The sequence below is a fragment of the Labrus mixtus genome, chromosome 8, assembly GCF_963584025.1.
Source record: "Labrus mixtus chromosome 8, fLabMix1.1, whole genome shotgun sequence".
Taxonomy (NCBI): Eukaryota; Metazoa; Chordata; class Actinopteri; order Labriformes; family Labridae; genus Labrus; species Labrus mixtus.
In genome coordinates this window covers 25,404,125-25,431,569 of record NC_083619.1, presented here as the reverse complement: position 1 = coordinate 25,431,569, position 27,445 = coordinate 25,404,125, and the positions used below count along the sequence as shown (strand labels likewise).

Genomic DNA, 27,445 nt, shown 5'->3' with positions numbered 1-27,445 from the left:
TGGGGAAGAAGATCCAGGAGTTCTTCAGGACTCACCTGAGATGTGATGCTCCGCAGGCTGAAGTCAAGTTATGGAGAAAGATGATGGAAATGACCCAGGAACAAATCCTGATTAGATTTCTGTAAATGAATACTAGAGTAGTGATGTATAACGGCTAAATGATCGGCAACAGACACACTGATACCAACCCAGGTTTCTACATGACGTAGGAGGAAGGTCTGTTAAGTGATGCTGAATAGAGTCTCTAATCTAAAAGTAGGAGAAAAGAGTCAACTTTTAACCAAAGAGCCATCTCTTTGCAAATGTGAGCCCTAACACACAACAGACCAGTTGTGTGCGGACACTGTTTGACTTGACGATCGGCCAATGAGCGGTCGTGTATTCTTAAACAATGACTGCTCAGGAACCAGCAATGTCTTCTTTGAGAACCATGTTTTCCTCTGGAAGCAGCTCACCATCGGCTGATAAAGAACTCCTCACTGGATGGTTCAAAGTCCTCTGAAAAGTCTTGGGGTACTGAAAAAGTACTGTTTCGTCAGCTGCAATGATGGGCAGATTTTGGAAGTTTGGCCCCGTGTTAAAAGCTGCTTATGAACTGTAGATTAAAGATGACATTCAAAAGATGTTTGTTTCAAATCCATCTCTAGATTTTCACACATTTATAGTTGCTGTAAAAACATAGTATAATCATTTTGGTATATAAATAGAGGGGGGCATAGTCTTCCTCTGAGCTTTCCTCTTTCTCCTCATCTTTTTCTCTCGACAAAGTCGGACTCAGATGTCAGAGGGGGTGGGACAAATTATCGCTGCAGCAATATATCATAATCTTCTTGTATTTTTAATCAGAGTAAAGGACTTGTAAATCACTCTAATTCAAAGCTCCTGTGAGGAGAGTTTAACTAGTTTTTGTGTTGATTGTTGACTTATGAATTGTTAAGATAAAACTACAGCTGTTGACTTTTCAAATGTAATTTAAAAAAAAAATACTTAGACCCTCTTTGAGTGCCCCGAGGGTCCTGACGATCCCCTTTAGGTTTTAGAAAATGCTGCAGCGGGGAGCACGTGTCAACGATATGGTTATCAACAAGCTGTAGAAAGTGACTTTATCTCTACATTTTTAACTGCAATGATTCACAGTGAGGGATACCTTTGACTATTCAGAGAATGCAGGATAATATTTTTGGTGGCGCCCTCTGTAGCAGTACACCTTTTCCCTTCACTGACCTTGTCCTGTTCTGTCTGTTTAGACCAATACTGTCAAATAATGAATAAGTCCTGACTTTGGCTCCCCCTGGTGGTAATATCAACAGTGCTGATGCGTACTCACAAACACTGAACAAATCTTAGAGCACATTTCTCTAACACATGAAATTAAACTGCACTAAAGGGAACCCTTTTGGACATGATGATAATTCAAATGAGGTACAATTTTTTTATCCACAATCCCTTTTTTTCAGTTTGATTCCGTTCCTATTTGTGCTGCTGTGTATTTCATTGGCACTCCTGTCATATTTTATCTGAAGCCTCACTTTGATGGAAGGCTGCAGCCCTCTCCTGCAGTAATGAGCCATTAAGGTCTAAAAAAAATAATAATTTAGTGTCTCTTCACAAACCTGCAGCAGACCTCTACTGCCACCCACTGGTTACATACGGCAGAACATTTAGTTAAATACATAACAAAACAGAGATATCTCAATTTGAAATAAACTCAAGATAAGCGCTCAGTGAAGAAACCCCTCATCCCAATAATGCCCTTATGCTAATTCAAATAGAATTATTTATTAACAATAGTACCCTGAACTCTACATCTACACAAAAAAAGGAAGCCAGTGTTGATGTTTAATATCGGATAATGTCTTGGCTTCTCTTGAGTCTCGTTAGATCTTTGGCAGCAGCTTTCTTAATGCTCATAAGTTTTGACTGGTCTTCATATTGTAGTCCTCGTTGGTCTGTTCATGCTGAATCACTTGTAACTTCATTATTAAAGAAGAAAATGTCTTAACTTCCTTTACAATGGACACTCAGCAGCTCGCCCACAGCAAAATCACCATCATCAGGTGCATCATGAATATTCATCAGAACAACATTAATTCCATTTACTCTGAAATCCTCGGTGCTATAAATTGTCTTTATCGTGCAGTATAGTTTGCTTTGGGTAAAACATTTCCATTACCTGGACATTAGTTTCCTCCCATTAAAGCTGCTTATACTCTTACCTGATTACCTGCGGGGGATGCACACACAAAGGGGAAAAGTACCTTTCATTTGATTGTATCTCTAACATGCTGTTTAGATCCTTTTTTAAGCTCATCTCTAATGGCACAGAGAAAACTTTGACGATTGCTTTGATGACTTAAAACAGCCCCATCTCACTTTCAAGTCACTGACTTTTTTTATCCTCAGTTGCTCATTATAATGTTTCCACAGGGAAATCAGCCATGAAGATGGCAAAACAGAGTTTTTTTCTCCATGAAAGAAAAAAAAAACTGCAGGTTAGATTTCATAGATTTGTTCTTTAGACGAAGCTTCAAAACTCCTCTCAGCAGTCAGAGAACAACAACCCAATTAACAATGATGGCTCACGGTCTGGTCATACATGCTAAGCTAATTTCTGCTCTAATTGTACATTCAATTGTGGAGACTGTAATTCTTTCTAGTGGAGCAAAGATGTGTTTTATGGTCTTCCAGCACCACCTGGTGAAAGATTTTATTCTTGCTACAGATTTAAAAAAAACAAAAAAAACAGGGCAACTCTCACTCTGTTTTCTTCAAAGCAAACCACCTGAGTCTGCACATGTTGTCTGATATACATTTGTACATACATTGGCTGAAATGCCATCTGCTGGAGTATATTTTAAGGCTACAACTACAGCACCAAGTGCAACATTTCTGTTTGACTTCCTCATAAAGGCTTGAAGCTGAAATGTGTCAAAGTGTGCTTTAAGGTCTACATGATCATGTCCTGAAAAGGCATTTAAATAGTTTAAACAGACAGTGCTTTGAAGTCACTATAACAACAACTCACACTCTTTTCTGTTTTGTCTTTTTTTATACCTTTTTTTTTTTGTTCAAACAAACTTCCGCTCCTAGAACCATATTTTTTTCCTATTTGAGATTATTTTTCATACTAAAATATATTATTGTATCAATTCAAACTACATTAATGTACACTACAATGTTTAATAAATAACTACTAAAGAAAATGTAAAAATAAGACATATAAATATAAAAAAGTCTCCTAAAAACTAAACAGGTACATTTTTTTTATCTGTGAAAAGGGTTCTGATACTGCCATTGTTGGAAAAAAAAAAAAACATACTGACAACACATAAACATGCATATCTAAGCTTTTTCCATTGGTATGCTTCCTCCGCAGAGTCCTCCCAGGGAAATGTCAGTTCTATTAAATAAAGTATCCTCTGACTCACAGACCATAATACACTGTTAAAGATCTTTATTAGTTTCACGCACCTGTGATTAAGAAAAACTTCATTTTGAGCATCTTAACCTTTCTAGTGAGCACCAGAAGCTTTTTTTCCAGAAACTCTTTTCCCTTTCCTTTATGAAATTATGTCAGACTGACATTTAATCTCGACTAGATTCATTTATGAAAAATGTGACTGGACTTTTTTATTTTTTTATTTCTTAGAAGAGATGTCCTCTCAGGTCAGACTGAGGCTGCTGCCAAGCTCCAGATGTTTGTTTGATGAGCCCATTCAGGTGAAGGTGGCCGGGCTGAGGTCCAGACAGGTGGTCACCGTGAGAGCCAGATCCACTGACGAGAGGGGGGTGGTCTTCAGCTCCTTGGCGACCTATAGAGCTGATGGAAATGGGGAGATCGACGTGGATAAAGACCCCTCACTCAGCGGGAGCTACATCGGGGTGGAGCCCATGGGTCTGCTGTGGTCCATGAAGCCAGACACTTTGCACAAATACTTTTACAAGAACCGTTCTAGTGACCCCCATGTGGTGAAGTTTTCTGTGCATGATGAGGAGGGTGAGGGCAGGATGTTAGCAGAAGAGACCAATGAGAGACTTCTGATGGGAGACGGGGTCAGCAGGTTCCCTGTTAAAGAGGGGAATATTCAAGGAGTCCTGTTTACTCCCCCAGGTAGGTGGCGAAATAGTTATTGAAAAGTTATTATCTGAGTGCAAACATTGGGCCTCATAAGAATGTGCGACTTTTTGATCCAGTAGATGTCACCCTTGAGCACCAGCATGGAGACACCTCCAACGCACTGAATCCTCCGCTCTCAGCAACACACCTCCAACCCCTCTCCCCTCGCATTTGCACAAAGGAGTTAGCAAATTGGAGCCCACTATAATTAAGCCCTAAGCCCAAGCGGCACTGTGTGTTAGCAGGCTAATGGTCGCGCTCTTCAGTTAGCTCATAGCAGGACATTGCATGTTAATTTCCATGGAATGACTATGATATAAAAACCCTTATGTGACATCCAAATAAGCAGTGAGTACAGTCTGTTATTTTTCTTCTCTCTAGTCCCTCACTTAAACGTGAGTCTTCTCACGTCTCAAGGATTCCAAGATTAGGGGTTGGCATGCCTATGCAAAGACCCGAGAACTGCCGCCTGGTCTTATCAGCTTTGACTGTCTGCTCCAGTACCTGTACAGCGGCTGAGCTTAACAGGTCCTCAGGCTCCACAGGGACAGTATGGAGGGTCCTCAGTAAGCCACACCTGACGTCCCGTGTGGACCAGAGTGGATATCAAACACCCATGTTCCCGTGACATGAGGGCAAAAAGCCTGTACTGAAGCGTCACTGAGACGCGTCCACCACCAGTCTGCTGCAGGGCAGCTTACATGGCCAGCATGAGGTGGGAGAGGGAATTACGAATACGCCCCATGCGTGCAGCCTGGTCATATGCTTTGGTCAGTATGTCATCCGTGACCTGACACTGGGGTCCAAGGCACCTGGCATCAGGCCTCATAGCTTCATCAGTGGAGACTATGAGGCAGGCAATTGCAGGATCAACCGGCGGCATGTGGCCCAGACCAAATGGCCATCGAATGTTAGGCGCGAGGGAGCCTTTGTGTCCCGCCAGCAGGCATGCAGCTCCTTCAAGTATTCCTCTGAGGGAGGAACAGAGAAGCTGGCAGGTGCTGCTGCGTGCCTTAGGTCTAGCTGTAGTTTGGCCAGCGCCATACGAATAACTGATCCAATGGAATTGTCCTCAGACCCATCCACAGAACTATGGGCTAAAGAGCGGGAGCCTGGTTCCGAAGTATGGGAGGGCCCAACCTCACTATACTCATTGAAGAGAGCAGCTGAAGCTGCCACTGACATGATGTCCTCCACTGGGACCAGCTCGGGCATAGGCAGAGTGTGTAAGCTAGCACACTGTGCAGACACTAGGGTGGAGAGCCATGAGTATGGACTTCATCTGAGCCAATTCGTTTGTCAACTGACCCACCTTAGAAGACAGTTTGACAGACTTTGCCTTCTTCCTGGGGGGAGCACCTACAGTCTCAGACGCTCATCGTCTAGACTGCACTGGTTGGGCTGGAGCCAGTACCTCTGATCAAGAGAGGCCGACATTACTAGCCAGGGATTCCACATCTGCCAGCCTAGCAGCACTGAATGTGCGAGGCATGAAGCTGCAGTTCATGCACAGACCCTCCTTCAGATGTTCAATACCAAGACATGAAGGGCAAAGATTCAGTACTGAGTAACTACCCAGTATGATGCTTCATTTCATTCTCTATTAAGTAATAAAAAGCTACACTATAGATCAATTTCATGTAAAGTAACTCATTATATCCCCATTTACTAATAATTAACTAGTAGTACTCATTAGTTTCCTTGTAACTATGCAAAGGATGTGTACCTTTCTATTGTGAAATGTTACCAGAATCACACATAAACTATGTGAGTGTGATGTATAATAATAACTTCAATGAGTTGAATGAATTTTTTTGCTGCAAGGACAGCCACATTTCAAAATATAGCTATAGCTGAAGTCAAGCTTAGATTCAGGTAAACCTCCTGAAGCCTGATTGTTATCTGCTAAATTAAATGTAATAAATTGTTTCAGAAGTCTGTATTAACTGTATTTTTTACCAGATTGTGTCATATATTCCAGCTTTGCATCACATCACGTGCTCTTCACATTATTCTTATTTGTTTGTCTGATCTGACTGTCTTTGGCTCTGGCCTGGTACAACTCTTGTCCGTGCTTTAAACAACGTAAACTTGGCCTCAGTCTCCCTGTCTTCGCATTCCTACCTTGTCGGCGGTAGTTGGAGTTTGCCTTCATGCTGAGCCATTACACTTTTAACTCTTAACATCTCATTGTCCAGGAAAAGGTCCGTTCCCTGCTGTGTTGGATATCAGCTCGTTCATTTCTGAGAAAAGAGCCAGTCTGCTGTCCAACAAAGGCTTTGTGGTTCTGACAGTAGCTGTGTTCAATGATAAGCTGGCAAACGTCAAAGAGATCCATCTGGACTATTAGCAGCTTCTGGTGTGCAGACTTTTTCTATCTTTGGATGTTTTTTGTGCAGCATCCGGTACTTAAACTTTCTTGGATGTGCGTGCCTTTTTGACATTTTTGTATGTTAAGCTATAATACAATTAAAATTTTTCTACTAATTTTTGTTAGTCGTGAATTTATGCATGATTATTTTCACGGTGGAGTCGCAAATAAATTGGTTGGTTTGAAAAAATAACAAACTATTAAGAAAGGCTTTTACAATTTCCCTGCAATATAGTGACATAAAAAATGATGGGAGGTGAGCAACGGTGCAGTTCTCCTGGGGACTTTCTCATACCACTCCCTACACATGTCCACTCTGCGCGTTGTGGGGGGTCTGCCACATTGAGCGCTGTCCAAACCCTCGGGGGGGTTTAACAATTCACTCTACACTCTACCCTCAAACAACTCCCGATGGAGACGTCACTGAGAAGATGTTAACACCTTTTCAATGTTCGTCATTGGAGACACTCCATACGTCAAAGTTCCATGTTATCACCTTCACAAAGTTATCTTAAAAGATAATATAGTTGTCTTTCAGTGACCCTGCATGCCTGTCGTTGCAAAATCTTAGTCTGTCTGAAACTCTGAGTTGCTGAAACATTGTTTTTAGATGTGAGAGGGTGTCAGACATTAGTTGTGGTTTTTTCAAGTCTTCTAGTGTATGGAGGGCATGAGATGTTTTGCCTTGAGTGTACATTTTCATCGCTCCTTATTTTCATGTTTGTCTCCTCAGGTGGGCAGGAAAGGAGTTGGTGTAATAGCACGATCAAAGGGAGGAGACATTGCTCTCTCACTTGCTGCTTTTTTGAAGCAGTGGTGTCGATCAACAGCTGCAGCGCCAATGTTGCCGTTCCTCTTTTCTACAAAAAGCACAAGATCCTCTTAGCTTTAATGTTTGACATTAACAAGGTGATTCCCACCGAGTCTGGCGCCTACACTGGCAAGTTTAGTGTTGATGATCCCCGGGCAGAGGAGAACAAGGGCAGTCTGGTCCCCATCGAAAGAGCAAAGGGGCGTTTTCTGTTCATGGCTTCAGAGGATGACTTAAACTGGGACAGTAAGACTTACATGGACATGATGGTGGAGAGACTGAAGCATCATGGGAAGGACAACTTTGAGCGTTGGTGTTACTCCGGAGCAGGGCATGACCTGGAGCCGCCTTATGGGCCCTACTGTCCCTCCTGTTTCCATGGCTTTGTGGGCATGCTGTTCCTGTGGGGGGGGTGAGCCCAAGTCCCATGCAGCAGCTGAAGTCCACCTGTGGAAGAAGATCCAGGAGTTCTTCGGGACTCACCTGAGATGTGATGCTCCGCAAGAAGAAGTTATAGAGAAGGATGATGGAAATGACCCAGGAACAAATCCTGATTAGATGGCTGTAAATGAATACTAGAGTAGTGATGTATAACGGCTAACTGATTCGCAAAGATGTAGGAAGAAGGTCTGTTAAATAGTGCTGAATGCAGATCTCCAATCTAAAAGTAGGAGAATAAACTTCATCTGAACTTTCTTCTCTCTCTTGATCGTCTTTATTTTTTGTGTCTTGCTCCTTTTTCTCCTCATTTTTGGAGACTATTTCAACACTAAATGCATGGGGGGCGTCTAATTGAGACCTGCCTTAATTTGTCACAACATGCAACTTCAGTGCCCTGAAGTTTTTGCTGCTTACTATAACGACAACTCACACTTATTATTCTGTTTAGAAAATGGCTTCGATGGATTTGAGCAATCTGACTACTAAAAGTGCTTTTACACTCAGTGGCGATTCTGGAGTCTGTTGGGGCCCTAGGCAAAGATAAATTGGGAGCCCCTCCGACCACCGTCTGCCAGTGTATCAACACTCTTACTCTTTCTTTAATAATTCCTCTCCATTTAGCTACAGTGACTTTCATTCTGCTAAGAAGGGTAATGCGAGTAATTAATGTCATATGGGGCCCACTAATCTTTTTTTTTCCTACTGTCATTGCAAAATTTGCACGTTTTGAGCGGTTTAAAGTTTGTCAGCCTTCTGGGGCCGCTTACTGGCCAGTTGCCTGCCTCTCCTATTGACCAGCAGCGGCTCTGTCACAGTTACACTTTGACACACGGAGGCTGCTATGTAAAGTGTCCGTCAGTATTAACTAAACCTAAGAATACACATTCACAAAATCACACTGTAGCCCACCGAATCTCTGTTTATATTAGAGATGGGCCCTGAGCTCTTTTTAAACCAAAATCAATCTGTAAATACTAGGGCTGTAAAGGTACTCGGACTCGGACTGGACCGTTTCGGTACAGGGCTTTCGGTCCGGTTCGCACACAGAAGTGCTTTAATCTGTGTTCCCACGCGGATCGCAAAGCGGAAGCACACCTCAGGGTGGAGGGAGGCTGCGGCCGCTGGTATGGGACACAGCGTTTAGTTCGTAACTTTCAAACATAAACTGTGCAAACTGTGCAGATTACTAGTTCCTCGAGCCCTGTCAGTTTGGACAGTTGCATATAAACCGGATGGAGTTCTTTATACGTTCTTTATTACTCTTCAAGTCCCTGTAAAGTAAAATCACAGTTATTTTATGAGCACCATGCTGATGTTACTGCTGTGGTAAAAACCTAAAAAAAAATTGTGACTGAATAAATACAGTATTTTACACATTTTACTGACATACAGTTTACTAATGTTTTCATGCAAGAGAGAAGACCATACGGGCTGTACAAAAAAACACTGATGGTCAAAGTGCTGCTAAAATGTTAAGATTTATTTTCTAACTTCATAGCTCCAACTCTGCACACAGTGCACATAAACAATTGCACATGTATTCTCCAGGTTTTCAAGCTACAGTGGCCAACAGGAGCGTTGCTGTGGGAAGCACAGCATCCTGAGTTCTTCCACTCTTCTCATCTACTCCACTCAAGTGAAAAACTGCATCACCTGACAGCCCACCTACAAAACGCCCTCTCTTGGAGTTTCCATCTTTTCAGGAATGTGACAACAGTTCAAACTTTGCAGATCCTGATGACACCAGTATTTCTGAACTTGTTGACACCATCACTGAACAGTTAGTTCACTTTGCTTGTTATAGATATTGAAAAAAAGAACTAATGGGTTAATTTATTCCTCGTCATTTTTTTATTTGCCTGTCATGACTGACATTTATCTGCCATGTAATTGAAGTATGAACGTAACATATTAGCACTTTGTGACAACTACTTTGTTGTCTTTTATTTTCTTTCTCAACAGAGCACCAGCCAAGGCAGTGCAGGACATGGTGAAGTACTTGGTGTATGAGGACTGGCTCCTGGAGCTTTTTAAAATCTGCCCCACCTGCTCCAGACTCTGTGAAGCTGACACGTTTGTTAAAGGAACATTCCTCTCTGTAACCCAGAAGTGCCTCCACACGAGTGTCTCCTCCTCAAGACTCCACAGCCCTGATAACACCTGCTGAGAGTGAGAGGAGGGGAGAGGACACCAACTAGAGAACCCAGAACTATGGAAGCCAAGTTAGTAACATACATGTGTGGGAATGGATTTGTACAGAAAGAGAGGGAATGGAGGAACGTATTCAAAGTTTATTAAATAAATGAAATAACTTTATATAAAACACATGTCCAAACATAACAATACATTAACTTGGAAATAATTTAAATTGGAGGCCTAAAACCGGTGTACTCTTCCTCTTCATCAGGGTACTCCTGGTGGATACGGACAACAACGCAGGAAGGTATCACTACCCGGTTGTGCTTTCCCAGGTATCCCCAGCACCAGGAAACAAAGGATGCCAGGTAGCGAGCACGCCTATAATGACAAACGTAAAAAAGTAATGTGATTATATATTCATCAAGATTTATTTTGGGTTAAGTGGTCTTATAGTCTTGTTTTCTAATTTTCTCTGTCTTATGCAGCACATCATGATCCCTAGAAGATGAAAGATGGATCAACCTGCAGCGTGCCTGAAATCTATTTGGCTGTATGGATTGGCCTGGACATCTGTTTTTTTTTCTTTGTTTGCTTTAAGTTACATTAATTATCCACAACCATACATTTTTAGTTTTGACGAATAATCCAGTTGTTGTGAAGCGTTATCACAAAATGTTAAAGTCATGTGATTTTAATACATGATGTGTGGATATTAAGTTAAAGCCTCAGCATCAGCTGGACTTCATTTAAGTTAACTTAACATGAGTGGAGTTGTAGCTCAGGATGATGAGATGTCATACTGGGGGGGGAGGGGGGGGACCACTTTTTTCTGATTTATTTGGCCTTGGTGGATGACTGCTCTCTACTGAGTATATTCTCTAGTCATTTTTGGATGTTCACTAACTTGTGTTTGTACTGTCTAGAACTTTTGTGAATGTAAAACATTATTTTGGATTATTTACATTTGTCTGTAGGCACCACATGAGTGCAGGCTTTTTATTTATAACTCAGAGACACTTTACATTCTAATTGTTTGGCTGTGCATTGATCCTGACAATACCAAACCTGAGTTAAACTAACACTAAACCAACTCTGTGTTTCCTAAAACTCTCAGCTTATTTTTAAGAAATGCATTCAATTTGACTAACATAACTCTTATTTTGACATTCCTAAATAAAAATGTTTTTTTCAGACTTACACAGCTCTCTCCTTCATCTCCAGCGGTCCATAGTCTGTCTGATAAATGTTCAGAGCATCCTTCAGGGAGTAGGGGTTCAGGCAGACAGGCTCAAGGCCTGGATGAAGAGTCATGCAGTGTGGCTCCTCTGGAAGCTCCAGACATGTATTCTGAACCTGTTGGAGTATGTGTTAGAAGGTGTTTCAGTTCTGACGATCCAGTATTAATCTTGTGTATTCATACTTTGAATGATCATTTTGTATAAGGAAACTATTTATCTTTACGTACGGCGTTCAGCTGCTTGCACACTTTCCACCTCTGTGTGCATCATCCTGCACTCTCCACAGGTGCACCTCTTCAAATATGGTTTAGTTAACAGTGACTATGATATCGTAAATATTATGTGTTAAACTACATTAATCTCAATACTACTGAGTATATCCGGTTGCATAACTTGTGTGTTGTAATTATGAAAATCAGCATGAGGACCTGCAGGTATGTAGATAAAACTGACAATAGACCTTTTCTTTTATTAGCTAGGTGATATTGATAACGGTGGGGTTATTTTACCTTTATTGTGTAAATTAAAAAACAGGTACAACAGAAGGCTGTAAATGGAAAACTAGTTTTCCCTTATTATTGATCACAAAAATGTTAAACTTGACCAAATAGTAATAAAATTCAAAGGCAATTATAGTGTGAGGATGGCTGTCTGGTTAATAAATAAATGCAAAAAGTGGTAAAGTTACATATTATTTTATTGTGGTTAGCTAAACTTATTTCATTTGGCTAGCTATGCTATTGAGAAACAGGCTTCCATTACACACATTGGGCTAAGTGCAGCGTCGACAGTTCAGACTTGTACACCTGCTAGTTAACATTTTAAATTTACACATTGTAAAAAAAATAAACTTATGCTGCATCCTTTGACCAAAAGAGTCTCCAATAAATAAAATATATGAATGAAATCAAGTATTTTAGAATGAAATGAAGTAATTAATATAGCCTATATGTAAAAATATTTATTTTTAATTACAGTGACACCTTTTAGTTTATTAAGCCAACAGTTGTTTGAATGCCCTTTGAGCACATAATAAACATAATCACATCTAGGACATTATTAACCACCAGGCCAAATTTCAGCAATGAAAAAAACTTGTAAGTTTATAAAATGAAGCTTCAAAATCATGAAAAATGTAGCTGTTCTCTCTCCTCTGGGATGCTGTGGGCGTGTCCATAGAATGCGCCGAAGCCACGCCCCCTCGCGGAGAGACGTTCCCTTCTCAACTGTCAAAATTGTAAACGACCTGACAATGGAGGCCTCAGCTCCTCTATCAGACCTGTCTGTCCATCATCTTTGTTTAGTCTAGTAATGTGGAAGGGAAATTCTAAATGTTCCTAATAAAAGAAAAAAATATTGTTGCATCAGGTCCCTTTACTGTGCCGAACCGAAGCTTCAAAACTGAGAACCGTACCGAACCAAATTTATTGTGTACCGTTACACCCCTAGTAAATACAGCTACTTTAATCTGTTTGACTTTAATAGTCTTGGGTCCTCAATTCACTAATTAGTAATAATAAACTACTTATTTATTTACTACTTACTACTAAACAAATTAACAAACTGCACACGACTCAGGTAAGTTTAGCATAGAAGTTCCCTTTGCTTTTACTTTTAAGATTTCAAATGGTAAACAAACAGTAAACAAAAGTATGCACTGCACCTTTAACTTAAAAGTGTTCAGCCTGTCTTTTGTCTGATCTAAGTAAGTAATATGAAGATCTTCAGTATACAGAACATTTATAAAAAGTCTTTCTGGATGTTAAATAAGCCATACGACTGATAGAGTAAGAAAGCTACAAAGTACAACACGTGACTCAGAGACACTTTCTTATATTTTATTGTGATGGGGAGTCATAAAAATGGAGCAAATCTAAAATAAAAACGATACAAAAAGACAGTGGATTTACAAAGGGTGAGGACAGAACGAACAATATGCAGCCTTGGACATTACAATGGAACGAGTTGGCACAGAACAGAAAAAAAACAAAAAAAAAACAGGGTGGAGGGATGATCTCAAATTTGGCTTCAAAGTAAAGAGGGAGGAGGAACGGCTTCATAACAAGATCCTTCGGTAAAATGGCGACGACTCATGCTTTTTTTTTTAAATCACAGAGTTTGTAGAATTCAGTAGCTTCGCAGCGACGCAGAGAGCGGATGCACATGTAACAGTTTCTAATTCTCTTCATTCCTGGCGTTTTTTCTTCTTCTCTTTTAGCTTCAAACAGAAGTTTACAGAATACATGTTTTATCTTTTTTTTTATACCTTTTTTTTTTTGTTCAAACAAACTTAAGCTCCCAGAACCACATTAGGGCTTTTTTTTTCTGTTTGTCTTGAGATTATTTTTCATACTAAAATATATTATTGTATCAATTCAAACTACATTAATGTACACTACAATGTGTAATAAATAACCATTAAAGAAAATATAAAAATAAGACACATAAATATAAAAAAGTCTCCTAAAAACTAAACAGGTACATTTTTTTTTAAATCTGTGAAAAGGGTTCTAATACTGCCATTGTCGGAAAAAACAAAAAAAAACATACTGACGACACACTTCAAACTATTTGAAACAGACTCATATTTCAAACACTGTTCGGCTTCAACAACTGAAAACACTTCAACAGAGACCACATTCACTAACATTTGTTACCTGAAGTGCGGGACAGCTTGCCACTAACTCTTTTTTATTCATTTTTTTACCATCTGAAAACGAGTGCAGAAGTCTGTACAACTTTAAAATGTCACTCTAAAATCTGTCTGCAAAATACTTGAAACTACGGTGTCCTGGAAGTCCCAAAACGTAAGAAAGACAAAACTGGGTGCACAACATAAGTAAATTATACAAGTAAGAAGGGATCTTGTACTTACAAAATAACTATATTGTGCACACAAGATTTTTATTTTACTTTTTTGGACTTCCTGGGCTCCGCATGAAAATTATCTTGAGTTTGTTAATACATTTTTGAAGCCTTTCTGAGCCGAACTTGAGGAGTAAAAAGTCAAGATTTAGCTTTGAAAAGTTCCATTTTCTGTTTGAATTCACTTCTGTAAACATCTTCAAACCAACAAATGAACTCACTGTTTTTATTTTTTACTGCTAACATCGACGGGAAAAGTGATTATCTCAAGTTTAAAAGGCATTTCATATCCACAGGTTAGCTCGCTGAGCGTTTTCTCCACTTCAGAATCTTTCAAATTGTAGTTTTAAAAAAGTGAAATACTTTGGACAGTGTTGAGAAACTACAAACTGTCAGATGTTCCAAAACTGATAATTCATGTTCAACAAACACATTTTCAAGAAGCATCAGGACTCAAAGCACAATCTTTTTCTAAATATGTTGAAGGTAGGGCCGACTTAGCGCCATCTAGAGCCGAGAAGAGAAGTCAAGTGAGTTACTGAGGACTTTGTTGATTGACAATACGGTCCGCTTTTTGTTTTCAGCTCTTCGAGTCGAGGGATTTGCTGATTCAGAAAATGTGATATAAAGGGTTTAAGATTGGTGTGAAGACAGAATCACTCACGGAGTCTACCATTTTTAAATTAGAATTGGCTTTTTGACCGTCTGCCTTTTATTTTTTAATATGGGCTAAATCATAATAAGAAAGTTCTAATATTTTGTTTTCCAGAGTTTCTGTGCGGTCCAAAAACTTTTAAAGGCCTTCAAATGTTAACTAATTCATTTCACAGTTACGTTTCTCGCAGTAAATATGGCAAAAAAAAAGATCTGCTGTTCTGTGCAAGTCCACAAACATTAGTCAATATGGGTCTTTTAAGTAACAGAGGAACATATAATACTGGCTACATGTGAGAAGAAGAAATAATAACACTGTTCAATGGCACTTTTAACAGCACACAGGTCTTGCATAAGGCTGGAGGCATTGGGGTGGAGCGGGAAACAGGCCCCGCTCCTTCACGTACAGTATGACATTTCATATATCTATACAAGCTAGTAACACTGAAACACTGAGAACAGAAATCGACCAAAATAAGGAGAAGCTTGGTAAGAGTGGGCACGCGCGTTTCGTGACACGGCCGAGCCAAGCAGGGCGTGGAGACTCCACCCCGCTCAGGCGACGCCGGGTGACCAAAACACACGCGCCTGATGCTGGCTTTGAGGTCGTGACTCTACCTTCCCTGATTGGATAAATTTGGTTATGGCGTCCAGAAGCCACGTTCTCGTCCCGGACTCCCCATCCCCCATCCCCCCCCTCTCCCCCCTCCCCCCCCCACCACCCCCAAGATTACTTTGTTTTCTTTAAGGCTAACAGTCAAACTGAAAACAAAGCTAACGCTAACTAGCAAACTAACACGCACATGAACGACACCTGGCTAGCTAGTGTACGTTTTATAACACTGAAGGGCATACGATGCATGAGGCATGTATCCGTAGGTAAACCAGGAATACTGTAGTGCAGAGGTTTTTGTTCGTAGAACTCAATAAAATACTGATTTAGGAAACTTCATTTGCAATAAAAAGGTATAGAAATCTTCCTCAACTTTACAGGTTAAAATGTCAAGAGATTAGTAACACTGACCAAATGAAAACAAACAAAACAATAAAAACAACCTGGGATGTCTCAGTAACAAGTCTAACAAGTTGATGGGTGAGTTAAAATCTGTACTTCTATAAACAATTTCAACACTGATATTTCATTTTCCACAAGAAAAAAAAAAAAAAAGTCTTTGTTTTTTCCTGTTTTCAAGTTCAGGCACACCTGGGTTTTTGTACACAGTAGTGGACCGTTAAGATCAGGCAACCGCCGCCGCTTCACGACCTCTCTGCGGTTTTGTCTCGGATAACTCGACTTCAAGGAGAGTCACGGATTCAAACTGTCCCCCCGCCCCCCGGACAGATTTTCCTTCGTTTATTTGGCGTCTGTCGTCGCTTCTTCTGTAGGTCGAGCGCCATCCGTCGTCGCTTCATCCGAGGGCTCGGCGCAGTCTTTCAACGCTTTCTCGGCGGGTTGGCCAATGTCTGTGACTTTCTCTGTGGGCGCAGCGCGGTCTGGCGCCATTTCCTCCGCGGGTTCGGTGCTATCAGTCATTACTTCATCCGTAGGTTTGGCGCAGTCTGAGGTCACTTCCTCTGTAGGTTGGGTGATATCTGTAGCCTCCTCCTCCTCCTCCTCCTCCGCTGCCGCCGCCGCTGCTGCTGCTGGAGGTTTGACGACGTCTTTCAGGACTTTGTCTGTTTGTTGAGTGACATCTGTTGCCTCTTCCTCTGTGGGTTCAGCACTGTCTGTGGTAGCTTCCTCTGTAGGCTCGGCGCCGTTTCTCGCCATGTCCTCTGTAGACTCAACGATGTTTGTCGCCATGTCCTCTGTAGACTCAACGATGTTTGTCGCCATGTCCTCTGTAGACTCAACGATGTTTGTCGCCATGTCCTCTGTAGACTCAACGATGTTTGTCGCCATGTCCTCTGTAGACTCGCCGCCGTTTGTCGCCATGTCCTCTGTAGACTCAGCGATTTTTGTCGCCATGTCCTCTGTAGACTCAACGATGTTTGTCGCCATGTCCTCTGTAGGCTCGTCGCCGTTTGTCGCCATGTCCTCTGTAGACTCAGCGATTTTTGTCGCCATGTCCTCTGTAGGCTCGGCACCGTTTGCCGCCATGACCTCAGTGGCCTCAGCGATGTTTGTCGTCAAGTCCTCAGGGACATTTGTCGCCATGTCCTCTGTAGGCTCGGCGCCGTCTGTCGCCATGTCCTCTGTAGGCTCGGCGCCGTTTGTCGCCACGGCCTCTGTATTCTCAGCGATGTTTGTCGCCATGTCCTCTGTAGGCTCGGCGCCGTCTGTCGCCATGGCCTCTGTATTCTCAGCGATGTTTGTCGCCATGGCGTCTGCAGGCTCGGCGCCGTTTGTCGCCTTGACCTCTACAGGTTTCTTGATGTTTGTCCTCAAGTCCACAGCGGGTTCAGAACTCTCTGACCCCTCCACGACTCTTTTTTCAGAGTCTGGTTCACAGTTTGCCAGTTTTTCTTTATTTGCACTTGCTACTCCCTTTCCTTCACTTTTCCCCCCCGTCTCTTCCTCCACCACGTGATCTTCCTGCAGCTCCACCTCTACAACATCACAAGCTAAGTCCATGGCCGCCGCTCTTCTTATCGACTCTTCATCCATCTCCTCCTCTTCCTCCTCCTCCTCCTCCTCCTCGTCGTCGTCGTCGTCCTCAAAGTTCCCCTCGTAGATCTCGCACTCGCCGTCATCCACCTGAATGACCCGGATGTCGTCCATGCACATGGCCTCGTCGTCGTCGTCTTCCTCGCTCTCCCTCTCGTCTGAGTCCAGCTGGGAGGGCGGGGTGGTGGTCCGGCTGTCTGACTGCAGTCCAGCCTCGTGGCCGCTGAGCTCCACGTGGGGCCTGCGAGGTCGGGGGTCTGGTTTCGACCCGTCGTTCTTGCAGTAGGAGTAGCGGTGGTTCATGTGCTGGGAGTACGAGCCCGAGTGAGAGAAACGCTTCCCGCACTTGTCACACTGGTAAGGCTTCTCGCCGGAGTGCAGCCTCGAGTGTTCGATCAGGTGGTGTTTGTGTTTGAAGGCCTTCTTGCACACCGGGCACTCGTGGGGACGTTTTCCTGCAGACAGAAAAAAACAGAGTCAGCATTTTCACCCTTTGGACATCGGGAGAACATTTATGTGACATAACTCGAGTCACACTGTTGATAAACGGCTGACATGACAACATGCGCTGAGGCTTGTTTTGAGGTCTCAAAGGTCTTGCAAACTGCAATAAAAAAAAAAGTGATTTTAGTGGAACCACTGTGTGAAACTAGCCTGAGCTGCAGGGAAAGAATCCTGATAACTCACCTCATGAGTCTCATGTCCATCAACACTGAACTTATTGTGAGCAGGTTTATTTACAGGCCAGCTGTCTCATAACATTCACAACGAGCACAACTTGTGTAATGACTGATGGTATCCAAAACAAAAACCTTGCTCAACAAAAGTTACTCAACCTTTAATCAAGAGTTAAAGATTTAAATTCACAGAATATTTGTTGGCAGAATTTTCAATATTCAGTAATACCTGTGTGTTCGTATTTGTGCCTGATCAGGGAGCTGCCCTTCTGGAAAACCTTGGAGCAGAGATCACAGGGGTAGACGCCCTTTTCAAGCCGGGGCTTCTTAGCCAGCACAGCTGTATCCGGGTCCATGTCCTCCTCCGCCGGGGCTACGCAGTCTGAGCCGGTGTCCAGCTGCTGCAGCTGCTTCTCCTGCCGCACATGGAAGAAAAAGGTGATGTGTCAGAGGTCGGGGTGGTTAATGTTAATGCATAAATCACTGCCTTTCACTCAGCTATCTGTAAACTTCAGTGTTTTCTTTTCATGGTGGACTTCAGGAAACAAAGGACCCGTCTTAACTGGGTCACCATCAATGATACAGAAGTGGAAGTTGTGGACAATTATAAGTACCTGGGTATCCACAAGGACAATAAACCAGACTGGTCTAAAAATCCAGACGCCATGTATACAAGAAGGGCTGGAGCTGCCTGTTTATTCCTAGATGACTCAGATGACCTTTCAAAATCTGCAGAAGAACCGTGCTGCAGATGTTTCCTGGCTCTGTTGTATCCAGTATGATGTCCTACCCTGTCGTGTGCCGGGACAGCAGGATGAAGCAAATGATGCTTACAGACTCAGTAAGCTCACCGGGGTAGCTGGTTCTGTCCTGGGAAGGGGGGGGGGGGGGGGGGGTCTTGAGTCTCTAGTGGAAGTTTCTGAGAGGAAGATGCTGAGAAAATGCTCAGTGTCATGGACGACACTGTTCAACCCCTGCATGTCACCCTGGAGTCCAACAAAAGCCCCTTCAGCAGCGGACTGAGGGCGTCGTTTTCTTTCATTATATCATCTGGTCACTACCTGGAGCTCACATCAACAGAGCCCTGTGCTTAGCTTACTCTGTTACTTGACATATCATACTTCTAATAAACCTTTTTACTGCACCGTCTCTGAGTTTATCACCCTCATGTGTTGTGTCTTTCATATATTTGACACTCTGTAATACTCCTTTTTGTACTATAATGTTGGAGCAGCCAATCCCCAGACGTCCCTTCAGGATTATTACACTTCATCTTATAAATTTATCTCATAAATCTATGAAAGTTTGAGGATCTGCTGCTTTTCTTGCACATGTATCGTCGTACTTATAATAACTTGAAGTGTGGAAAAATATCACATAACTTCTGGTAAGATGAAACAAGCAATACTGACAACATCCCCCTGGTCTTTTGGAGGTTCTGGCTTTTCAGAGCTTTCATTTGATGAAAAAACTAAAACTAAGAGATGAACTGATGAGGGCGAAATAAGTTAACTCCAAGATAAAGTGATGCTTTTATTAACAGAACTTGATTTATATTCACTGAACTCAAAGCTGAAATATGAAATACACACCCGACCTGGGATGTGGGATAACTCCTTCAAAGCAGATCATGTGCAATGGAAACTTAATCACTGTAAACACGTTTTTTTCTTTGCCTTTAATCATTCAAGTGACCCAAGAAAAATGTGGAAAAACAACAAAGCGTTTGAAAATAAAACAGTTTGTTAGAATGAACGTTCATAACTACCAACCGTGTGACCGTTGAGCACCACAGTCTTCACTCCGGTGGCGTTGCCGGCTGTAGAGGCGTAGGTGTAGGTGAGCTGGGGGATGAGGATGGTGCGCTTGGTCGTGGAGTTGATGGTGCTCAGGCAGCTCATTGTTCCCTGTCCCGCGATCGCCACCAACGTTGGAAGCTGCGCCGCGCTGACGATGTTGACGGGTCTGCCGGTCTGCGGCGTGGCGACGTAGATGGTCCGCCCTTCGTACTGCTCCTTCCTCAGGCAGGTCAGGTTCAGGGGCTGCTCCTGCTGCTTCACCGGGGGCACGTTAGCGTCCAACGCGGCTGCGACGTGTTTGGGAACGGAGAGGTCGAGAGGCTCCGCCTGCGAGTCGATAGGCTCCGGGTCTTCTGGCTCGCTCTTCACGATGACGAGGTCGCCGTTGAGTGGCGAGGAGTCTGAGGAAGACGCGCTGCTGGATTGTGAAGACGCTCTGTTGGATGTTAAACGGGTACTGTCATCCTCGGACTCTCCATTCTCCTTCAAGGCGTCCTTTGAACTGGAATTCTTTTTGGACGCCGCTGTGGCATTGTTGCGGTGTTGCTGCACATTTTTTTTCCCAGAGTTCATCTTGGCAAACCACCTTCTGACCACGTCAACAGGAATACTGACGGACTCTGCGATCTTAGCCAGCTCCTCCTCGCTGGGCTTGGCGTGCGAGGCAAAGTAACTCTTGAGGAGAGAGAGGGGGTCGTCTACGGGCTGGTCCTCCAGAGTCACCCCGGCCTCGCTCAACAGATCGGCGAAGGACGGGTCCAAAGCGGCCGAGTCGACCGCCTCCCCATTGGCCGCTTTGCGGTGCTGAATAAGGTGCAGCGCCTCCAAGTGGTCGGGACAGTCGTCGCAGAGTAAACACGTACTGGAGCTGTTCACTTTCGGCATGTGAGCCGTCTGAGAGTCTGAAGTCCGGGCGGTTTTCTTTTCCGTTTGTGTGACCGCGTCTGACTCCGTGATGGGCATCGATTCTGGCTCCGCCTTCACGAGCGAGAGGTCTGCCACCTCTGGGGTCGGGGGTTTGTCTGTTTTGCTGGGGGTGGGGGCTGCAGCAGTGGTGACAGTAGGAGCAGAGGGAAAAGGATTGTTTTTGGCAACAAGCGCTGCAGGCTGTGTCGTGGCAGTGGTCGCGGTTGCAGGGTTGATGCTGTAGTTGATGATGATCTTTGTGGTGCCGTCGTGATCCACGAAGGCCGGCAGGCTGATGATCTGCTGCTGCGGCTGCTGGACTACAATTCCCTGCTTCCCTTGCGTCACCACGCCGTTCGCCGAGCCTAGCACCTGCCTGAGCACATTCCCGTCCATCGCCACCTTCAGCACGTTCTGCAAGTCGCTCAGGTTGATGCTGATGGGCGACATCAGGCCGACCGTGGGTAAGACCATGGCCACGCCCTGGGGCAGGGTCGCAGCCTGAACCACGGCCGGCTGCGTCGAGCCGCCGTTCACCACGCCGTTGGTGGCGGATGAAGTGGTGGTTGCTGCCATCGCAGGCTTGCAGGCGTATTCCACAGGTTCAGATTTGATCTGGGTGACGGGAATCTGCTCCTGCAGGGGTTTGCTGTCAGTCTTCTCTTTAAGAATCATGCGTGCTGGAGCTATTACGACCGGAGTGGTCTGGGAGGGAGGGGGAGGGGCTTTCATCAATGTTCGAGGGACACCATTGGGTTGCGCAGTACCCACGCACTTCTTACTGCTGATGTGGGAGCTGTAGGAGCCTGAGTGAGAGAATCGCTTCTTGCAGTTTGAGCACTCGTAGGGTTTCTCACCTGAATGAGGAACACAGAAAAAATGACAGTGTTAAAAAAATAAGCTCCTTAAAAAGTTAAATTAGGTCGACTCTCATCTTTATGATCTTTTATATTTTCTCTTCTATTCCTCTTTGTACACTTCAGTTATCATTGGGCTGGATGTTGAACTTACTTGTTTTTTAGGTTACTGACAAAACGTTTTCATTACAAAGAGTTTAATATAAAAAAAATGCAGAATGACAGGAAAAAAACTTTTTTTTTGATTTTTTCAGGCCATATTTGCCAGGGGCAGGACACGTTGGGAGAAGAGATTGGGGGGGGATGACATGCAGCAAAGGACCAAGGCCGGACGTGAACCCACAGCCTCTGCGACGAGGACTATAGCCTCTGTACATGGGGCGCGCAACATAACCATTAGGCTACTGGCTACCCCTGGAACTGATTTTAAATTTGTATTATTGTTTACTTCATCTTTGACCACATCAAACCTCTAAAGATATTTTACACCAATTTTGGACCGTGTTACTCTAGCCATAATCAGACTGTCGTTTCAAAGAGCGATATTAACGTCCCCCTGACGCTTCGCCTTCAATCTAAACGTCGCGGAGGTGTAATGGAGGAACAAAGGGACCCCCCCCCTGTACCGTCGTTGGAGGTAGTAACAGAGGCGTTACAGGGTCCAGACAGTGTCAGCTGAGTACAGCACTGTGTGTTTGTGCATGTCTAACTGTGTGTGTGAAGCCCCCCCGCTGTGCCATGCCTCCACAACATAGAAACACAATGTGAATTTACAGACTGGGACAAAAATAATAAAACATTCTGGTATCAATATGACGGCTGAAATTAATAAAATTTATTAAAATTAATAACGGCTGAAAAGGGCTGAAGTTCATTGCCAGGATCTAGACAGAAAGGAATGAACTGTTTAGTAGTCGGGCAAAGATCTTGAACTGAAATTTTAGTGCATACATACATGGTCAATGTTGTGACATTTTGTAAAGCAAAGTTCTGCACTGTAGTTATAAAATACATCAATAATATCAATTGAACTGCTGTAGATTTTTATCTTCTCGGGTCACTCTTATAGTCTCTTATTTGTCTCTTCCTTCATGATGTCATTCATTTATTTATCCTTAATTTGATACCTTTCCAGTTGTGTGAAAACAGATCATTCATATCAGTTACCAGCAACCAGCAATTAGTGGCCTTCTCACAGTTTGCCAGGCTGTGTGTGTGTGTGTGTGTGTGTGTGTGTGTGTGTGTGTGTGTGTGTGTGTGTGTGTGTGTGTGTGTGTGTGTGTGTGTTCGTTCTGAAGTGTAATGACTGAGAAAGGCAGTTCCCACGGCAACGGCTCACCGCTGTGAATGCGCAGGTGCTCCTTCAGGTGGTGCTTGTACTTGAAGGCCTTGGCACATTCGTTACACTTGAATTTGCGGAAACCAGCCGGTCCTCCTGACGGCTGGGAAACGTGACGCTGCAACGGACAAAAAGAAATCATTGACGAGAGTCCCCAAAACACAATGATACACAAAATGTATTTACAGGTCTGCAGAAAGAAATGTAAAAACCGAGTACGAGCGTACACCTTTTGAATAAAATGTAATGCTCATTTTGTCTTTAATGGTGTCTCCCTGGATTTTCTATTTTATTTGCTGCACTCGTGATTATTTTTTTGTAAATGACTATTATTAAGAAGCACGGCAGAATAACTTCTCAGAACAGTTTCACAAACTTCTGATCCTGACATAAAAGGGTTGTGTGTTTTTTTGTAAGATAAAAGAGGCCTTGACCCCAGACACGCAGCTGGTTTTATCTTACCACCTTGAGCCATGTAAACGTAGCAGTTGGGGGGGGGGGGGTCACATGGGAGTGGGCGTGGTTTTCTATCTCAGATAGGTTAAACAACAACCCAGCTGCCTTTATGAGGATTAAACGTGGAGTGAACCGTTTATGCAAACATGTGGTAACTACTTTGTTAACTACATGTGACCATTTTCAGCCAAATACTTCTAAACATAAACATGGAGAGATAAACATAAGCCCATGGAAAGTTAAAAAAAAAAAAAAGTTAAACACTCGATTGATCGAATCCAGAAACTATAATAAAATAAAAATAATGTCAATAAAAGAGTTGCATTAAGTTTGTTTTGATTTCTAAGACAAAATGCGACCATGCCTTTGCAAGTACAGCCCACCCGATGCAGTTTTAAGATCGACCCAAACTTGCACCAACTTACCGCAAAACTGTTCAAGAGCTACAAGGCCGATGTTTGTACTTATGAATGTGAAGTAAACACGCTGCACTCGGTCCAAAGACAAGACAACGATCAGTGTCAGTAATCCAGGACACGGATGTGCTCCGTTTGTTGTTTTAAGTTTATCCGATGCAGGATGTTCCCTTTCCCCGATTTAACCAACAATAGCGGAACAAGACAAAAGGTAAGGTCCGCTGCTGGTAACCACGGAGCCAGGTGTGCCATGAGGTGAGGTGAGGTGAGCGCGTCCGTTCCTCAGAGGAAGACGACGCCCCCTTTCTCCCAGCATGCAGCACTGCGTGACGTAACTGGTACCTTTGTTTACTTGGTACCTTTGTATACTTTTTAAACATTTCGCGCGAAATGCTCTTTAAGTACAGGTGGAGGCAGAGGTGAGGAAACAGAGTGATGAATATTTTTAATATTTTTTTTTTCAACTCGTTTGTCACAGTTTCCCAAACAGAGTAAAACTTTGCAGCATCTGTGCTACTTTACTGTATAATGAAAAAAAAAAAACAATATTAGTAGCCTAAATGTTTTATCACTTTCTCATTGGCACGCGTGGTTGAAGGTTTTTGTTACCATGACAACAGAGGATTACCGGTTAGTGCTCGTTTAATGACAAAGCCTTACGTTTTATTATTTTAAAGAAAATTATTCTATAATTATTGGAAGCTGCTACAATAAGCTTTCTGGCTTTTATGTTTGTACTTTCTCATAAAAATAAAACGATTTATTTAAACGAGAAAACAGAAATACATACAAATGTTACTTTCAAAATTCAGTTTGTGTTACTCGTTATGATAAACGGGCTGACAGAACATATAGTCTGTGTGATTGCTGAGCTTTTGCACCCCTGTTAAACTGTTAAACTTGAACCTTTTTAGGTTAAAGGAACCATTTTTGTACACTGAAGATAATTGCTGATTAAAAAGCAGATTTTATTCTTAAATGAGAAAAACTCAGTGTGTGTATGAAAGACAACCCACACATCGACTAATCCTTTAATAGATCATTCTTTAGCACAACTTTGGATCGGCAAAATAGCAAAAGGAAATAAAGTGATGACGGATAAGAGGTTCAAGCGTCTGGTAAAGGAGATAGTAAGGTACAAAAACACTCATCAGTGGTTTAAATCCCAGGTCTAAAAAATCTCCTTATGTAGGACAAAAATAAACACTTTTTTAAATATATTATAAGAACCTGAAGTTCCCCAGAAACAGCTCTTAATCACTGCTTTATTAGGAAAGATTGGATTGTGTGACACACCAGCCTGCAGATCAGAAAACCCTTCTGACCTCCACTTTTAAAAAGAGTCGTCGCCCTCGGGTGCTGCTGTTACCTGCTCCCTGTTGCTCTTGTGGTGGGTCATGTGCCTCTCCAGCTGTGAGCGGTACGTGAAGGTGTAGCTGCAGTGCGAGCAGCTGTAGTTGTCGTCGCTGGTCTCGTGGCGGTACTTGATGTGATCCTTCAGCGAGGCGTTGCGCTTGTAGCCCCGCGAGCAGTAGGGGCAAATGTGTAAGGCGGGGGTGCCTGTGATACGGGACAAGGGGGAGATACAGGGTGATGCTTTCGCTCCTTCATCTGGATTCAAACTGCTAATAAACTTCACATTCATAACAAATCCTGTGTTTGCTGTTTCTGAACATTTCTGACCATGTGCTGAGCTTTGAATCATCCAGAGGAGCATATTCAATCTTCTTTTTGTTTGATCTGCCTGAATATTGGGCTGAAATCTGAAACTGTAGCTACAAATATATGACTGACTTTATTTTCTGGATGAACTGAGTCACTGCCCTTTGATATGACAAAACCTGAAGTTGATATTGATGAAAACAGTATAAGCGTGTTATTAAGAGGGGAGATTACAATATAACCCAGGACCTGAAGGCTTACTAACAGGTACACAACCCTAACAGTATTAGTAAACGTGTCTCTGTACACCTCTGGGTCGATGATGTCACAGTGAAATAACTGATTCTAACAGTGAGCTGACCTCGGTCACTAAGGCCTGCAATAAATAATAAGACGATGAAACTTAGGTAATAAGGTTTAACATCAAGTTAAGTGTAGGAAGAAAGAAGAACAGCTTTTATTTAGTGCTCATTTAAAAGCATTTTTATTGTTTTTATCTCTTCCTAATGTTTTTATTTCTTATTGTTTCTGTCTCTTTTAATTGCTTATTTATCTTCTTAGATTCTCAGTTGTCTTGGTTTCAACCTAAGTTGCCAGGTTTCCTGTGTTGCCTGAGTTACTGTGAGTCTTTATGTTGCCTGGGCTCTGACTTTGTTTGGATTTTAATGTTGGTCTGGTTGTGGTTTGGGTTATTTTACTGTTGGAGTTTTGTTGTAGACTGGGGGTCTCATCTGTGGGTTTCTTTGTTTTTTGGGTTCTTATTCTTTGTTGTTTTCTGCACATGTTGTAAACCCTTGTTTTTTAAGACTGCTTTATAAATATAGATACTATTATTAAAATGAATGTGTGCAGACACTTCAATAGCCACACAGACGTTTGTTTTGTGTGTGAATGTTACCATTTTCATCTGCACCTCCCGTCTCTGCAGGACTCTGCTCATCGTCGGGGGCTTCGGGGTAGATGACGGCTGTGTCTCCCTGCTGGAGAATCTCCTTCACCACCTCCTCCTCTTCTTCCGACACACACTCCTCCTTCACTGAAACACACACAAACGCACAAAGGTTAGGATCATTGTAGCCCGTTTTATACAACGCTGGCATCATGTCATGCTGTTTTACATTACCACCACTAGAGAGCAGCAGAGAGCTTCTTAACTCCCTCTGACAAACATGTAACAGAAACATGTTGATTTGAACTTTCTGCAAGGTCGGCAATTTATGTTTTTAACATCAAACCCTGCAGAGTACAACTACAAACCAGAGTTGAGGAAAACCTGTTTTTAAAATATTTGGATTATTATACAAAAGGCTTTAGAGATTGTTTCAAATGCACAATTCCTGATTATTATTTTTCTTAATATCTGAAATATCCTCTGATCTCACTGTTGGTGTTTTTAGGAACATGGGCTCAGGGTCACATCATAACAGCACAGATGAAGTAAAGAAGACAAAATATGATTTTGACAGCTTTTTATGAAATATTTAGAACTACTCACACATTATGTCAAAACTTTTTTTTTTACAAAATCAGTTCGTAAACTTTCTCAAATCCCAAAGAAAGTGAAATGAGCTCCAGTAAGAGTCTCTGTAATGACTCTTTAAGACTACATTTCACGTCAAGAAAATGCTCCAGCGTATGTTCCTCCGACCTTTTCAGGTGCTGAATTACTTGGCGGATAAGACTGAAGAAAAGAAAAGACCAGAATGTTGCTCATGTGATTTCTGTACTGTGAAAGTAACCGTGACCTGTGGGATGATATAAATGTATATATTGAACCCTCTTTGTCTTTTTTATTTTTATTAGCTCTCTTCATTTTCTCTGATTAGCCTTGATTGAAAGAACCTCATTAAATAGTTTTGAAAGATGCAGTGTACTTCTTATATTCTCAGCAGCAGCAGCAGCAGTAAATAGTGACTGTTCTTTCATCCTGACGTTTTGGACAAACAGCTCTCTTGCACGGTGTGGTATTACAAAATGTTCTTTAGAAGTTAATTATCTGGGACAGAGTCGTTCCCTCACTTTGTGTGTGTGTAAAAATGTTGATAAAGAAACAAGTCGAGGTGAAACTGCGGCCGGAGTTACTATGGAC

The 27,445-nt window shown here is 42.6% G+C and overlaps 1 protein-coding gene, 2 long non-coding RNA genes and 1 pseudogene across 3 annotated transcripts in view; 3 read left to right on the top strand and 1 right to left on the bottom strand.

Annotated features, from left to right (window-relative positions):
• The first annotated feature begins 3,619 nt into the window (after window positions 1–3,619).
• LOC132979527 (acyl-coenzyme A thioesterase 1-like) lies at window positions 3,620–7,995 on the top strand (annotated as a pseudogene).
• Window positions 4,680–6,211, top strand: LOC132979528 (uncharacterized). The gene is made up of 2 exons (XR_009674057.1): window positions 4,680–4,735; window positions 5,290–6,211. It is a non-coding gene; the product is annotated as an uncharacterized LOC132979528 (long non-coding RNA).
• A 1,488-nt stretch (window positions 7,996–9,483) lies between the features above and the next one.
• Window positions 9,484–10,541, top strand: LOC132978482 (uncharacterized). Its single transcript, XR_009673931.1, has 3 exons — window positions 9,484–9,520; window positions 9,703–10,244; window positions 10,365–10,541. It is a non-coding gene; the product is annotated as an uncharacterized LOC132978482 (long non-coding RNA).
• A 2,400-nt stretch (window positions 10,542–12,941) lies between these two features.
• Window positions 12,942–27,445, bottom strand: part of LOC132979533 (zinc finger E-box-binding homeobox 1-like) — a 71,226-nt gene continuing 56,722 nt past the window's right edge. Inside the window, exons 3-9 of the mRNA XM_061045420.1 lie at window positions 26,255–26,392; window positions 25,064–25,254; window positions 22,823–22,940; window positions 19,694–21,483; window positions 18,151–18,331; window positions 16,741–17,699; window positions 12,942–16,674 (exon numbers count right to left, since the gene is read on the bottom strand). Coding sequence (XP_060901403.1) covers window positions 15,991–16,674; window positions 16,741–17,699; window positions 18,151–18,331; window positions 19,694–21,483; window positions 22,823–22,940; window positions 25,064–25,254; window positions 26,255–26,392 — 4,061 coding nt within the window. The 3' untranslated portion in view covers window positions 12,942–15,990. The remainder of the gene's footprint in view (window positions 16,675–16,740; window positions 17,700–18,150; window positions 18,332–19,693; window positions 21,484–22,822; window positions 22,941–25,063; window positions 25,255–26,254; window positions 26,393–27,445) is intronic.